This window comes from Pteropus vampyrus, unplaced genomic scaffold (genome assembly GCF_000151845.1).
Source record: "Pteropus vampyrus isolate Shadow unplaced genomic scaffold, Pvam_2.0 Scaffold3, whole genome shotgun sequence".
In the NCBI taxonomy this organism is placed as follows: Eukaryota; Metazoa; Chordata; class Mammalia; order Chiroptera; family Pteropodidae; genus Pteropus; species Pteropus vampyrus.
The window spans coordinates 5,807,358-5,823,876 of NW_011888784.1; the positions used below are offsets into that span (position 1 = coordinate 5,807,358).

General features: G+C 48.6%; 1 protein-coding gene across 2 annotated transcripts in view; it reads left to right on the forward strand.

The window, feature by feature from the left end:
- Window positions 1-1,731: 1,731 nt before the first annotated feature.
- Window positions 1,732-16,519, forward strand: part of LOXHD1 (lipoxygenase homology domains 1) — a 146,079-nt gene continuing 131,291 nt past the window's right edge. For both annotated transcript variants that reach the window (XM_023530906.1, XM_011361105.1), the window contains exons 1-4: window positions 1,732-1,858; window positions 6,866-6,980; window positions 13,364-13,444; window positions 15,321-15,505. In XM_023530906.1, coding sequence (XP_023386674.1) covers window positions 1,732-1,858; window positions 6,866-6,980; window positions 13,364-13,444; window positions 15,321-15,505 — 508 coding nt within the window. The remainder of the gene's footprint in view (window positions 1,859-6,865; window positions 6,981-13,363; window positions 13,445-15,320; window positions 15,506-16,519) is intronic.

The following is a 16,519-nucleotide window of genomic DNA, read 5'->3' on the forward strand; positions in this document are numbered from 1 at the left end:
AGCTGTTATAGGTGCTGGGAGCCTCACAGTGAACCCAGAGGCATAATTTCTGGCCTCACAGAGCTCATGGCTGGGAGGGGCAGGTGGAGGGTGACAGGTGAACAGGCCCTTACAAGACAGTCCTCCCAGGAAATTGGGAGGACACAGATGTTCCAGCTGTTTACTCGTGGCCTCTGATGTGCTATGAGAGCTGGGCCCCACAGAGACATGGGGGGCTGGGCCTTGCATACAGGACCTGAAGGAAGGCTTCTGGAACAATTTAAGATGATAACAACGCATCAGCCCCCACCCTCCCACCCTCCACCATGTAAGATAAGAGAGAAATCTCAGTTAGGAGTCATGGGCTTTTATTAAGTCTCTGCTGTGCTCCAGAGACTTCCACTTGCTGAGCACTTTCTCCGAGTGCTCAACGTGCTTTAACGAATCAGTAATATCTCCCTTTACGGATGGGAAGATGGGCCTTGTCCAGGCCACATGGCCAAATGGTGGGAGTGAGGCCCCGTTCCGTCCAATGACCTCACATTGCCAGGACAGAGGAGTGAGAGTTCCAAGGGGCTTGAAAATTTCTAGCATTTTAGGATTTACATAGAAATCTTACAATTCGGGTTGTAAGAAATCTTAACAGAATCTTAATAAAGTAAAGTAAGCAAGGATGAGGAATCCAGTGGCCCTAAGGGACACCTTCCTTGCTGACCGAGGGCGGAGGGGGCCCCTGGGCTCTGGTTCTCTTGCCCTGACTGGGGCTGCGGGCGAAGTTCAAGGCCACGTGGGATTAGTGTCCATGGTGGGCTCTGAGGGTTTTCACTCTGTCGTGTGAGAGTGCAGAGGGGAATAAGGACAAATAGCGAGTTCTTGTTAAAACAGATGCTGGTTAACCTCGCCTGGCCTGTCTGGGCGTTGTGGGGTCACCCAGGATGTGTCGGGCTTCCCCGGAGTCCTTGGCTCTGGTGTGGCAATGCTGTAACTCACAACTCAGTAAATGCTTTGCGCGTGGTCTGAGTGCTCCTCAGAGCAGCGTCTCTGAAGGGCAGCAGGGCTCCCCTGGCTGAATAGCCACTTCCAGAAGGCAGCAGTCTTGAGATGGAAGCAGAAAGGGAGCAAGGTCCAGTAAGAACCTTGCCTGCTCCGTAAGATGATCTGAGGTCATGAATAATGGAGAGGAAGGAGGCCTCTGAGTCCTGGCAGCCTGGCTGGTACCAGGCCTTGGTGCCATCGCTCATGGCCCTCGAGGCCTGTGGGGCTAGGGAGGTCTCCATGGGGGGAGGCTGCTCCTAGTCCCTGGGGTAGCCTGGAGGGGATCCAGGAGCCCCCCTTGCTAGGAAGCCAGGTGGGAAACCGATGCCAAGGGCTCAGTGTCACCTGATTCTTCATGAAGGGAGGAAAAGGAGCTGTTAGGGCAGGGGGGAGGAGGACGGCCTGCTCTCAGTCCCCATGAATAAGTGATGAGGCCCAAGGAGAAACCCTGGGGCAGGTGCAGGAGGGGGTGGCTGGTGAGAGAGAGGCAGAGAGGGGCCAGGAACAAGAAGGGCAGAGATAAGGCTCTGAGGTTCGGCTCAGAGGCCAAATAAGAGAGGGAAGCAGGAGCCGTGCTGCGCGCACGGGGGACCCGAGCGTGCGTTCTGGCCCACCGAGACGGCACCGGAGCTTAGGGACTGAGGGCTGCAGGTCTAAGGAGGTGCAGGGAGGTGAGCGCAGTGAGCTAGCTAGTGCCAGGAAGAGACAGCGGGCAAAATGATGCCCCAGAAGAAAAAGAGGAGAAAGAAAGACATTGACTTCCTAGCCATGTACGAGGGGGAGCTGCTGAACTACGCCTCGGAGGACGACGAGGGCCTGGAGCATGAGTACTACAAGGCCAAAGGTGCGCCGGGCCTGGCCCGCGGGGCAGGGGCGGGGCGGCGTGTGCCTAGGACCTTGTCCCAGCTTTAGGGAGCAGTTTAGGTTCCAACCCAACTGCTTTCCCACAGATTATCCTATTGTGTCTGTACTACACCCCCTTGTAGTGAGCAAGGCAGGAATTACACCACGGCCCCCACTGTGCAGAGGCGACCTGCTCTTAGTCACAGTCTTAGCAGCACAGAATAGACTAGAACTGCCGTGCCCACATTCCCCGCGTCCCTACACATCCCAGGAGCCACGTTCCAGTCTGGTCTCCACGGTGTGGCGTGCTTCAGTCAGAGCCTGACTTGACCGTGCTTCAGGCAGAGCCTGATCTGACTGTGAAGGGAAGAGGCCTGACCCCTTGTGGCATGTCCAGTGGAGTCTGGGGGGCTACTGCCCACCAGGACTAATGGAGATGGGGGCCTGGGGCTTTGCAAGGGGAGGTAGTGGTCCATGTGGAGAGGCAGTTGTTGCTCTGGACCCCAAGGCCTTGTCCTTTCAGTCTCATCTTCCTCTGGGGTCTATGGGAGCTGCTTTGAAATGGTCTGCCTTCTTGCCAGAGAGGATGAACTGGGAGCCCAGGAGCCAGTTTTGGCCTGCAGACATTTTTTGTTTTGTTTTGTTCTGCCTTTAAAATATTTACAAATATTTTTGTCTGTGAATGCTTAGAGGCTGTGGACTTCCAGTTCCTCACAGTCTCCACCTCTCCCTATCATCTCATACTTGGTGTGTTTTATCCATTGATGCTGCCTGTCTGGTCCCTGAAGGCATTTAAATTCTCAACACTTACTCCCAAGTGGCTCACTAGTTCCTGTAAGCACCATATTCATTCATTCATTCATTCATTCATTCACCTGTTCACTTACCAAATATTTGTTGAATGTCTGCTCCGTGCCTGCCCTTGGGCTTGTTCATCGTCTCATTTCTCCTTCCTAATCTAACTTCGAAAGCCCAGGTTAGGTCTCCCTCTTCCATGAAGCCCTCCTTAACTCCAGTGCATTTTACAATTGATTATATCCGATTCTGAATTGTTCCCTTGTTTCGGGCAAGTCTGATATATTGGGCTGGAGTGTGGGGCCCTTCTTTATCTGCCTTTCCTCTTCACACAACTCCCAGCAGAGACCCAGGCTCAGCGAAGATGGGTTGGGTTCTTATTATCTTCTCTTTCGGGTGAGGAAGCTGAGGCATGGTGAAGTTAAGGTGCCTAAGATCACAAAACTATTAGGTAGCAGAGTTAGGATTTGAATCTAGTTGGTCTGCCTGGTCCTTGCTCTCATACTGCCCAATTCTGACTGTGGTAAAAATAGCTGGAGAAGAGCAAGCTGAAGTGGGTACCATTCATATATTTTGAAGAGACGGGGACCCAAGAGTGCTCTAGTCAGCTGCAGGACACTGATGATAAATTTGGATGATGCTAACAACAATCACATGCTCAGCTTTACCTGCACTATCGTTGTTACTCCCATCTGCTCCCTTGAGCTCTGGGTTCTTGAATTACGTGGAGAATCTTGGTGGATGTGACGGGGAGGAAGAAGAAGAGGCCTAGATTGCCTCCTCTGTTCCTCAGATCACCTCCTGGCTACAGTGGAGTTCACCAGTAGCCACAGGGAGCAGAACAGCTCCCTCGGTGCTCTGAGGGAAGGCCGAGCCTGGCACATGGGTCTATCTCCTGACTGAGACAGAGCTCATGAGGGGAAGAGAATGACTCATACGAGAATCTGAGATCAAAAGTGACCCCAGAGGCCATCCTGTGCAAGCTTCCAGCCCTGGTACTCTCTCCTTTTTTGTATCCCAGATAGGGGTTGCCCAGCATTTGCTGGAGTACAATCCCTGAGTGCAGTTTCTTTGGGGATATTGTTAATGGAGATAACGCAGTGACGATGAGATGGCTATTGATGTCAATGAAGACAGCAATGGAGATGATGATGGAGATGATGATGGAGATGATGATAGTGGTGGTGGTGGTGGTGATGATGATGATGATGATGATGATAAGTGTACTGCTTATGGAATGCATATCTTTCATCCAACTGTGGAGAAGTGTCTGTAAGATAAATTCCCAGAAGTAGAAGTGCTAGGTCAGTGACTCTGAACATTGAAAACTTTTTGTTTCATTTCCTTTAATCCTTACCATTATCCTTCAAGGAAGAAATTATTCCTTCTTCAGAAATGAAGAAATTGAAGCTCATTAAGAAATTTGGTTGAAATCACATAGCCGGTAATGGTAGAATTGGGATTCGAATAATGGTCCATTTCGTTCCATGGTTCATACTCATTTCATTGATTGTTTCATCCATTCATTTATTTGCTCATTTGTTCATCCAGGTAATTATTTATTGAGCTTCTCTCACTTGCCGGGCTCTGTGCTAGGAGCAGCCTATGTTGCTGTTTACAATTCTTTTTGCTGATAAGAGATCTTTACGAGTTGGGGTCCTTCCCTCTGGAGGCAAACAGAATTTTGTGTCTTCCACAAGATATTTGTTTCCCACAAGATAGTTCTTCAGATATCTGAGATTTTTTTTAATTAAAAACTTTAAATTTTAATAGCACAAAACCTATAAAGTACAGTGTGATGAATTTTTAAATGTGTGCATGCTTGTGTAACCACCATCCAGAACAGGACACACTTCTAACCTCCAGAAAGCTCCTTCACTCTCTTTCCCAGAGGTAACAGCTCTCCTGATTCTGTCACCAAGCATGTTTTTTTCTGTTCTCGAACATCATATAGATTAAATCATACTGCATACACTTTTCTGTGTATAGCTTCTCTTCCGCTCAACGTTATATCTGAGAGATTTATCCATGTTGTGGCATGTTATATAGTTCATTCTTTTTATGTTATTATGTACTATTGTATTTTATAAATATATCACCATTTATTTAACCATTCTATGAACTCTTGGGCTATTTCCAGTTTTTAGCTATTATGAGTAAAGCTGATACAGATGTTGTCCACACCTTTTGATGGATATATGCACTCATTTCTCTTGGATTTACAGTTAGACGTAGAAGTACGGGGACATAGGGTGGACATTATTTTTAGCTATCAGGGCTTATAACAGTTTACACTTTTGCCAGCAATGTAGGAGAGCCCCAATGGCTCCACATTCTTGCCAGTGCTTAGTATTGTCAGTCATTTTAATTGTAGCCATTCCGGTTGGTACATGGTGGTATCTCATTGTAATTTCAAATTGCATTTCCTTGATGAATAATGATGCTGAGCACTGTTTAATAAGTTTATCGACCATTTGGATATCCTCTTTTATGACATGCCTGTTTAAGTCTTTTGTCCATTTTTCAACTTCATTGAATATAATTTACTTTACAAGGCAATGCATCGATTTAAAATGTGCTATTTGATGAGGATTGATGCATGTATACATCTGTACAACCATTAGCTAGATCTGTATATAGAATACTTAAATTATCACCCCAAATTTTCCTGTGCCACTTCTCAGTCAATTCCTCCTCCACTCCTAACACCAGGAGACTATGTTCTGCTTTCTGGTAGAATAGATTATGTTTGTCTTTTCTAGAGTGTCATAGGAATGGTATTATTGTGTGTAGTAGTGATTTTGGCCTGGCTTCTTTTGGTCAGTGTAATATGTTTGACATTCATTTATATTACATGTGTCAGTAGTTCATTCCTTTTTATTGCTGAGTGGTATTCCATTGTTTGAATATACCACAATTTGTTTCTCCATTTACCTACTAGTGGGCATTTAGGTTGTTTTCAGTTTAAGGCTATTATGAATAAAGCTGCTATGGTTATTTGTGTGCCTATTTCTCTTGGGTAAATACCTCAAAGTGGAATTTTCTAGGTCTTATGGTGAGCATATGTTTACTTTTTAAACAAATTGTTGCCCATTAAAAAATTGCGTAGTACTTTTTTTATAGATTTGTGTGAATTCTTTATGTCTTCTGAGTAGGAGTCCTTTGTTGGATATGCATTCTAAGTATCTTCTAATGTGTGGCTTGCCTTTTCCTTCTCAAGATGGTCTTAATTTGAGTTAAGTCCAATTTATCAATTTTTTAATGGTTAGTGTCCCATTTAAGAAGTAGCTGTGTACACTTAAATCGACTGTAGTTTCTTCATCCCTCCCCTTTACACGACTCTCCTTTTCTCCAAACCAAGCATCTCCAGGCCTCTATGTCCTCTCTCCTGTGACGAGGTTTTAGAATTTCTACGATGCTGGTCATTCTCCTGTGGACACTTGGTTTGGAAATGCCCCAGTGTATATGCAAGCCATGCAGGCAACACTTCAGGTCCCAGAGTTGTTCTGGGGGGCAGGGCTCTAGGAGTTGTTTGCAGATCAGGCACCCCTGTGGTATAGACTGGGAAGTACTAAAGCTTTGGTATTCCCAGGAGACAGGGAGTCTCACAGAAGTACTGCTTCCTTTCTCCCCGTCACAGTGTCTTGATGACCTTCATTAGAACCAGAAGCATTGAAAGGAAAGGTGTCAACAGCAAACAGAACAAACTTCAAGGGGACAACGAGGGTAACTGGTGTCCCTGGCAGAGGAGGACTCCTGGACAAGCTCTGCATCACTCAGCCCTGGGGTGGCTTACCCTGAGATTGCAATGCAATCCCCAGGAGGTCATGGGAGGTGAGGGCTGGCAAGGCATCTGCATTTTGCAGAGAGCAGAGAGGAAGGTGAGAGCCAGGCGCAGGCTCTGAAAAAGGTCACGTCTAGGAGGGTGCCCATCCACTGTGCTGGGAAGACCACAGAGGCCTGGGGCTGGGCTCTGGTCTTGACACTGTGTAATATGTGACCTGGGCTTGTCCTCCTGCCTGTGGGTTCCATGCCTGTAAAATGAGTGAGCAGCATTAAGTGGGAGGTTTTGGTCTCACAGCAGGACTTGGCGAGGGTTGTAACAAGGCTTCACAGAGTCCTTTGTGGCTGGGAGTTGTGGCTTCTCCAAGCCCACATAAGATTCTAGGTTTTCTTCTGAGCTTGCCATCTGTCTTCTCCTTCCCTCCTCCAGTGTACGAGGTAGTCACAGCCACGGGGGATGTTCGTGGTGCAGGGACAGACGCCAATGTCTTCATCACCATTTTTGGAGAGAATGGGCTCTCTCCTAAGCTCCATCTCACCAGCAAGTGAGTATCAGTCTTGGTGGGGTCCTGGGCCGGTGGTCAGAGCTGATGTGGTTCTGGAACCCAGGGAGAGAACGTGTGTTCACAGTCATATTAAGTGGCACCAGCCTCTGCTAATAACAGACCACACGTCAGCCAGATCTCTCCCAGTGATTTCCTGCCAGCCTTCTTTAGCCCCTCTCTTGATTTTTTTGCGTGCAGGAAGGAATGCCTACTTGGAATCTCAGAATCCCCAAGAATTCATATTAGCTATCCCTTGATGTGGGAGAATAAATACTCAGGACCAAAACGACCTGGGTCTAGGTCCAGCTTTACCACCAAGTTGCCATGTAGCTTTGGCCAAATCTCTTGGCTCCCTCGTCTATCATCTGGAAGTGGTAACCCCTCTTTTGCCAAACTCATAGGACTTTTGGGGAGAGGAGACAAGGTCATGCATGTGAGGGAGCCATGAGCTTAAACAAGAACCAGCATCACATTAAACCTGGCTGCCAGCTAACATGCACTCGAGTCAAGCATATACTTCAATTGTGTATGCCTTTGTGTGTGTTTGTGTAGATGAGCCTGTGTGTGTGTGTGTGTGCGTGTGTGCGTGTGTGCGTGTGTGTGCGTGTCCCTTGTGTCCTCCATTTCATTGTAACCCACTGAGATCAGGGGCTGCTCTCTCTTTAATCCTCTTCCTTACCACACACGTGCACACACACGTATACACAGCAGCACTTAGCAGAATCACTGAATTCCAGAGATGTCTAGGGGCCTTATGGATGGTTTAGGTAGCGGGTTTTTAATCTGTGCCGAATGGTACAGGGGACCGATCAGCTGGTTCTGGGCCCGTCATGCCCCATCCTTCCTTCCTCCAGAGCAGCTCGACTTGTGGTTGTCTTAACCACCAAGTTTCTGAGTCAGATTCTATTTGCACCAAGAGCTCCATAGCCATGAGAAACTTGAAAACTGCTGAATCTAATTCAGACATTCATGGGGAAACTGAGGCCTAGAGAAGAGCAATGAGCAGCTCAGAGCTTGGAGCTTTTTGGTGGTAAATCTAGTCCACAAACCCCAGGTTTTTGATGTGGACATTTTCCTTCAGCGTGTGGCCTTGGGCCCTGGCTGGTGTGTGGGAGTCTCCCTGGAAGGTTTTCTGAGGTTACAGGTTGTAACCTCTGGGGTTTATGGCTTGGCTCCTCCAGGGATGGCAGGCAAAACTGTGGAGGGGCGGGGTCCACCGGCCAGGACCTCACCGAACTCTGTGCTTGGCAAAATGACCAGGCCCTGTGTCACACATTTCCCCCGAATTTGGGGTGAGGGGTAAAGGCTGCAGCGTTGAGGCAGGCGTAACGCCCTGTTTTGTCCATTTCCACAGAACAGGGTACTCGCCTTCTTGTGCTGCTTACCCCGCAGAGTGACTCGCTCGTGGAAGTCTTTCCCTCCAGTGATGTGGGCACGGTAAAGAGAATACATGAAATGTCCATCCTCTTTGCCATGTGACCTCCCAGAGTGCACCTGTCCAAAGAGAAGCCAGTAGACCTTGGGGAGTTGGCCACCTTGGTTTCTGGACTCCTCAACCTGTATTTTTTAAACAAAAAACACCATTTTCTCTTTTCTTGGTAGTTCCTCACTGTCTTTCCTTCTTTCATGCATTTGGTATCCTCAGACTCTTCATCCTCACCTTTTTCATTTGTCAAAACACCTCTCAGGTAGTCCCCCATCACCACCTTTTATAACCCTGTGTGAGGCTTTGTCACTGAGTCCCCATTCCTGGGAGTCTGAGTGCCAGCTTTTCTTCTCAATGTGGAAGGAAAGACTGCATTGTGGTTAAGGAGTCTGAGGCATGAATGAGTCAGCCAGGCCAGGAGGTCTCCAGGCACAGCTGAAACCACATATAGGCAGCCAGCTTCTCTGGGTTAGCCCCACAGTCTCTCCAATGACCCCACAGGGCTGCTGGTGGGGTCTCTCCCATATCTGTATACTGCTCCAGGTAGGGCAGCAGTGACACAGGTCTGACCAGGACCCCAGTGTGACTGGTCCAGAAGGCTCTGCAGGAGCCCATGGAAAAAGGTGGCTTCAAGGATGCAGGTGCGTTTTGCTATATCAGCCGTTTGCCCTGGAGAGAGTAGACAGGTGATGCCTAGAGAGATGCCAGCTGGAACCAGAGGATGAGGTTTGCTTTGTGCCTCGAGCATCTATCCTCGTTACTTACAGATAGTCAGAGCTCAGTGACTGATGGGGGATCAGTGTGGCTAGAGCGAGACTTTACAGAGGAGAACACGTAATCTGGGCCCCACGTGGTGAAAGGACTCAGAGAAGAGGGGCACAGAAAGATGGTGCTTTAGAAGGGGAACAGCTTGCATAAGTGTGGAGGCCTGCGAGGGCTGGGAGGGGACCTGCTGGCTCATGGGGGTGCAGAGAGGAGGAAGGTCAAAAAGGCAGGGAGGATCAGACAGTAGAAGCCTTGCTTGGAAGCTGATCTCTGGAGGCTCGACTTACTGTGCAGCCAAGAAAGATTAATGTGACCGTGGTGAGCAGGTAAATGAGGAAGGAGGAGACTGGACTCTGGCGTTTGCAAGACCCGAGAAAATGTCTACAAAGAGAATGGCAGAGCCACAATCCTCACCAAGACCTTGTCGATTCAAGATGGAGACCTCGGGTCTGGGAGGGGAGCATTGTTTTCCAAGGAATTCCAGGTTATCTTTGTAACCTAGATGCAGATGTCTGTAGCAGTCATTGTGCTCTGTGAGACTCAGGTGCAGTTGGCCAGCCGAGCCCTCCCCCGCACCGGTCCCTGGGTCTGCTCAGAATGCCTGCTGGTCTCCAAACCCCTCATCTCACTGTCTGCTGCTGCTCCCTCCTGGCCACACTGTGTCACCCCAAACCAAAGCCAGTTGGAACCGAGCCCCTTTTCTTTGCATTAAACACACACACACACACACACACACACACACACACACAGAAGACTACAAGGCATTTTTGAGTGTATCTGACTTCACTGGTAGCTCTGGGCATCAGAAAGAGTTCACAATGCAGCAATGCAAACAACTTAAAATGGAATATTAGATAAGTCCCCCAATCTCTTAAAGTTAAGCCACCATCTTTCCCAGAATTTCTCCCTGACCCTTTTCTCTGCAGCCTCCGGCCATGTCTCTTACCCTGCGTTTCTTCTGTTTCTCCCACGCCCTTTTTTTCTCTCTCCCCTCAATTCCTGCTCACTCATGTGTTTCCTCCTCGGCCCCAGGATTTGATCTACCACTCGCAAATGGCTTATTGGGGTTTTTATTTCCCAATACAAGAAGAACTTTGGTGCCTGATGTTAAAACACCGATGGTCCTCGCCCTCGTGGTCCAGCGTCTAAGTTCCTCGGTGCACATTGGACCCCCACCTAGGCCCAAGGGGTGTGGCGTGTTCACTTCCATTCCCCATTAGCTGACCTCCACTTAACCCCCACACCAGTTTAGTGCTAACCGCCGTGGCGCCCACCTCTGGGTTCCCTTTCCTGTCACCCGGGACCACCGCTAACATTGGGTCACATATTTAGAACATGGCAAAAGGATGGAGTCTCATGTATCTTCCGGAACACGGTTCTCCTGTTGAGACCTCACCATCTGAGAGTGTCACAGAATGCCTGGCATTTAGCCCACTGGCTCCACCTGGCTAGTGGCTAAAATGCCCTGTGCCAGCTGAAGGGCTCTCCTGGGAGCGGGGCATGCACAGGGGCTGTGCTCTGCTTTGGCCTTCATTCACAGATGGACCAGGAGCCCGGAGAAGCTGCAGTCCCCAGCAGGGGACTTGAGGAAGTCTTCGTTTCTAATGTTACCTTTGACCAGGGACCCTCTGTCCTTTGCTGTTTCCACCGCATCCTCAGTCAGTTTTCTGAAACCCACAGGCACTTGCCGGAAGTGGGGATTTCAGAATCTGACCCCAAATGGGTTGGGGTTGGGCCTTGTTTGGGATAATCCGACCTGTCCCCGAGAGAAGGGAGTCTGCATAGCCTTGTCCCTGAGTCCTTTGCAGTCCTCTGAAGAGAGCGAGGCCTTCCTCTTGTCTCCATCTTGTGAACACCGTGGACGGTTGCTTCGTCCCCTGCGATGCCTTGGAAGGCTGCCATGCGGAGGGCTCCCTCGCCCATCCTGGAAGACCGTTCTCTCCCAGCCTACTTTCCTCCATCTTGCTTTTTAATATTTGTTTTCCGAGTGACTGTAAAGCACCGTGGTCAGCAGTTTCACACACTCCCTGGGATGTGTGAATCTGCATCCAGTTGGTCGGTGCACAGGGCCTTCTGAAGGCGTGGAGCCCCCCTTGCTGCGTGCAGCTGTGGGAGCTTCTCTTCCGGAAAGCTTGTCAGAGGCACCCCAGAAAGCCAGCTGCTTTCCTTCCAAATCACACCTCGTCTTTTGCTTTCCAAATCACCATCCTCTTCCCCTCATCACCGGCATTGGCTGTCTCCCAAATTCCACGCACCGGGAGAAGATGCAGCCAGCAGTCCTCAAACTCCACAGGCAGCTGCCGGTTGGGTGGAGTGGGGGCTGCTGAAGCAGGGTGCTGTGCTTTTTTCATAATTACAAAAAACAAGATGTGCTCCCTTCAGAAAACTAAAAATGTGCATGCAGACCAGAATAAATAACCAACACACCATCATAGTCTTACCGTTTAGATGTGATGTTTTTGTATAAATTCTTCCAGTCTTTATTGTTTTTAAATGAAATTGGTATCCTGTTTGTATTGGTTGTTCTATTTGTACGTTCTATTTTTAACCTGCTTTTCCTCTTAAGCCTATATCATAAACTTGCTTCTGTTTTATGAAATCTTTTAAAATGGGATTTTTAATGGCTGCATAATAATCCATCGCATAGCTTCCCAGTTTACTTGTTTCTTAGGGTATTTATTTGAGGTAAAGACTCTTGTCTATTTATTATAAATATGAATTTTCCCTTCTCATATATTGAAACAGAAAATACCTCTCATTCATTTCTTCGTTTCCTATTTACACAACCCTGATGCACAGGATCTATGTTCACATGTTTTCCAAGTAACTTAATAACTGCTTTGACTCTGAAACAAATCACAGTGTGCTGTTAGTCACCCTCAGAGGCGACATTCTGACAGGTACATGCAGTAAGCCTAGGAGCGGGCCTTTGCACTCCAGCAAAACTGGCAAGGCCCTACCTCTCTCTCCTCCTCCCGCTCTGCACCCAGACCTCACCTTTGGGGCCTCCTTTCCCTGTGCACATTCTCACCTGATTTCATGAGCTCGGCACTGTTTCAGGAGTGCCACAGGTCCGTGTCGCATGACATGTCCACCATGAGGAAACGTCTCCCCAGGGCAGGCTGTTTACCAAAGTGGGTCTGTTGGCAGAGTCACAGCTCTTAAGGCTATAGAACCTTAAAAGCCTTCTGTGACTGAGAGTCCGAGTCTGTTGCCTTAGAGAGAAGACCCTTCACCTCCCTCTTTATTTTGAAACACATTGATGACCAATAAACAGGCATACGTCTTTGTGCTTTTCTTCCTCTGTGGGCTGGGCGCTGGTGCCGAGGGCCCTGGCTAGGTCTACAGCTCTCAGCCCCACAGAGACATCACTGTGGAAGGCCCGGGCTGGAACGGCAGGGGTCCGGGCCCACACAGAAGATGGAGCAGATGTCCACGTGAGATTCAGGCTTCCACTGCTGGAGGACCCCATGGCGAGGCTGCTTCAGCCCTCCTGTATCTAAGCTGATTGAATCTAGGATGCTCCTGAGGCTGGACTTGCACCTGTCTCACTGTGGAACGTCTCAGGTGTACTTGCTTCTGTTCGCACTGTTTGCAGGATGCCAGATTTGCATTTCCTCACCACCCCACTTGCTGATTTGGGTTGAGTATTTCCTTTCTTGTTGGAATGGCAGGACCACGAACCCCCACCCAAGTTCTGCATCCACTTGGGGCTGCCATTGCTATTTTTCCGGCAATAGCAAGGCAAGGAGGAGGAGAGGCTGGAAGGCCTGTAGACCTAAGAGCATCACGGCATTCATCGTGCCTTCCTTCCTCCGCCATTGTCCCAACCCAGAGCAACCAGAGGGCATTGGATCATGACTTGGGAGAGCCAGGTTCTGGTCCCAGCTCTGCTATCAACTAGCAATTTACTTGTTTGTAACATGGGACTAATATTGCCTGCCATGCTTGCCTTAGCGACACATGGCAAGAATCACACGAGAACCTGGTTGTGAAAGCAAGGAATGAATACTGTCTTGCCCTCTTCCTCTCCAAGTCACGTCAGAAAGGAATCTCAGAATGGGATCAGTTGCTCGTAGCACTTCCCAGGAGTGGGACGGTGGAGGAAGAAGGGGGTGCCAGCCCTTGGCTTTCCTCCTGGGCCTGTGAGCCAAGCGCTGATCTGTGCTAACCGTGTACACGTTCATTGCAGGAGCGAATCTGCCTTTGAGAAAGCCAACGTTGATGTGTTCCGGGTGAGAACCAACAACGTGGGCCTCATCTACAAAATCAGGTGAGCATCTGGTCCCTGGCCAGGGTTGGGGTGAGATGAAGGCAAGTAGATTAGGAACTGACTTCACCATTGACACCTGCTGGGTGTTGATTACTCTCCTGGTGTCATTTGAGGGATGACCAAAGGCTCAAATCTTCCTCTCACACCCTGTGTCACAGTGCTCTAAACTTCCCCATTAGAGATTCACTTCTCTGAGTTAAGATGATTTGAGTCAGTTTTTGACAGACTTGGCAGATACGCTCTGAGAGACACTAGCACAGCAGTTAGCAGCAGACTGAGTCCAGATTGCCTTGGTTCAGATTTCTGCCCTGCCATTTACTAGCTGCGGGACTTTGGACCCGTTTCTTCTCCTAGCTTCCGTTTCCTTCTCTATAGTAGTGGTGCCTAGCTCCTAGGGTTAGTGAGGCTTCAGGGAGTTGTGCTTAGGACACTCAGTCTCAGAGATGCCAGGATGTTGCGTGTTAGCAGGAGGGTTAGAGAGGTTGCAGGATGCCTTTTGAGAGAGCATGTTTCCAATTTTGTCTTTAAGGGGCAGGGGCTTGTGTATATGATGGGAGGGATAGCTCTCTCAGTCTGGTTGCAGAGAAAGAGCCTTCAATTGCCAGTGGCCCCTTTTTACCCTCCTCCCCCATGCTACCTACCCCCATTCAAGTTCATGCCCATTTGTCAGAATGTCAAAATCATCTTTTGCCTGATTGCACCTAGGAGTCAAATGCTGTCTAAGTTTAGCCCTGGTTTTTATTCCTCTGACTAGAAAGCATAGTATCATTAACTCTCTTTGCTGGAGAAATAAGAGGCACATGAGGGCCCAGCACTGCTTGTATGGGGGAAAAGGGGTTACAAGCAGAAAGGGAGCTCTTACAGGTTAGGGTTGGGAAGAAGGTGTCAGTGTGTGGGGAAAGGTGACCACTAAGCTGAGGTCCTACTGTGTGCCTGGCTCTATGTCGGATATAGGCATACATTCTGTGTACATCATATGTGTCATTCATCTGTTGGGGTTGTGTCCTAGTTTAAATTATGCTTGTCCTGTTAAGGCCTGCATGGGAAAGGTCTCACTGCGATAGGCAGGGATGAGATGCTTAGTGCAAAGTTAGGTTGTTCATGGGTCAATTTCTGGGGAAGAAACTGACCTCAGATTGGAAACTGGGATTGCTGAGGATGGAGGGGCGGGGGGACGATAGGAAGTGGGGGAAGTTATTGAGGGCTCAATTTTAAAGAGTCTGGATTTATTCTGTGCTCTACAGCTGTCCCCCTGGCTACATGTAGCTCTTGAGCACTTGAAATGTGGTTAGTCCAAATTGAGACATACTGTGCATATAAAAACACACCAGATTTTTGAAAACATAGTACAAGAAAAAGACTGTAACATATCTCATTAATACATTTTACATGGTTATATGTTGAAATGATAAATAGATTAGAATATATTATTAAAATTAATTTCACTAGTTTTTTTTGTTTCTTTTTTAACGTGGCTAGTAGAAAACATAAAATTACATCCATGGCTCGCATCTACAGCTCATGTGATATTTCTAAGGGACAATACCAGTCTAGATGGCTATGGGTAAATCCTCTGGGTGGTGGGACCAAGGAGAGTATCTGAGATGTCCAGGAGTCAGGGAGAGAGGGGACGCACAAGATGGTCCTGTTGCATGCCTTGGCACTCCTGCATTTTCTGTGGAAGGCAATATTTCCTTGCAGGCAATGTAACCATGTAACATTTGTTAATAAGCACATCACTAATAAGATATTCCCATTTCACACATGAGGAAACTGAGGTTTGAGAGGTAAAGTAACAACAACAAAATGATCGAATCTCTCTTTGGAGCAAACCCTTGTCCGCCAGTGACGATGTGGGTGTCTGTTTCTGCCCCAGGATTGAACATGACAACACAGGCTTGAACGCCAGCTGGTACCTAGACCGTGTGATTGTGACCGACATGAAGCGGCCTCACCTCCGTTACTACTTCAACTGCAACAACTGGCTGAGCAAAGTGGAGGGCGACCGCCAGTGGTGCCGTGACCTCTTGGCCAGCTTTAACCCCATGGACGTGCCCAGAGGTCAGTGCCAGGGTGGCCTACCCGCTGTCTGTCCCTGCCTGGGCTGGGCTCACCCTGACTTCTGTCTTGCTCTGGACAGTTCCATCTCTCCTTGCTACCCTCCAGGGTCTTCTGTTTGCCAGGGCTCAGGTGAAGCCCAATTTCTTCCTTGTGGCCTTCCCAAGAGCAAGCTTATGTGCTCATGGGATTCAAGGAAGTGGGGCCTGCAGGAAGACCTTAAGGCAAGATGGAGGGACAGGAGCAGCCCTGAGCACATCTTGTGTTTTCAACAACTCTCGTTGACGGGTATCTACCACGAGTCCCCCAGAATTCAAAGGCAGCTGTCCCTGCCCTCCCGTTCCCTGCCTTCCTTCCTATGTCCAAGGAGGGTGAGTTTCAGCGAGGGCACCGTGGATGGTGCCCTCCAGTGTTCCATCATGCTGCCCCTCCTCCTGATTTTATGAGCGAAACAACTTATTTCAAGTATATCTCTAGCCAGGGGCCTTAAACTCAGTCATTTTAGGTCAGCAGGAGGCAGGGGAACAAAGTATGTTAAAACACACACTGTATCCCATTTCCTATTGGATCACACCTTTTTCCCTAAAGTTATGACTCATCTCACTCCATTATTGAACGTACTTGCCTTTCCAAAAAGGGGACAGTATCATAATACCCTGCTCACACAGAGTCATGGGCCATCGGAGGGAAAGGCACTTGGAGGCCAGGAGAAAGGACATTCCCATGGTTCCTCAGTACAACAGCAGAGCAGCCTGCTGGATTCTGCCTGTACCATTGGTCTCCAGGCTCCACTATCTCTTGCAACCCAGCTGGGCAGAAACAAAGAAGGCGTCTTCTGTCTCAGTGGGCTTCACCTCTCAATTCCTCTGTCTGCCTCTGGTCTCCCACCTCTCAACTAACCTTGAACACTTGCCTCATTCCTCTATGATTCCGGACCTCATAATAACTTGCAACTTCATCGATTCTTTTTTAAAAAGATATGTTATTGATCTTTTCTCTTATTACAAAAGCCAGATT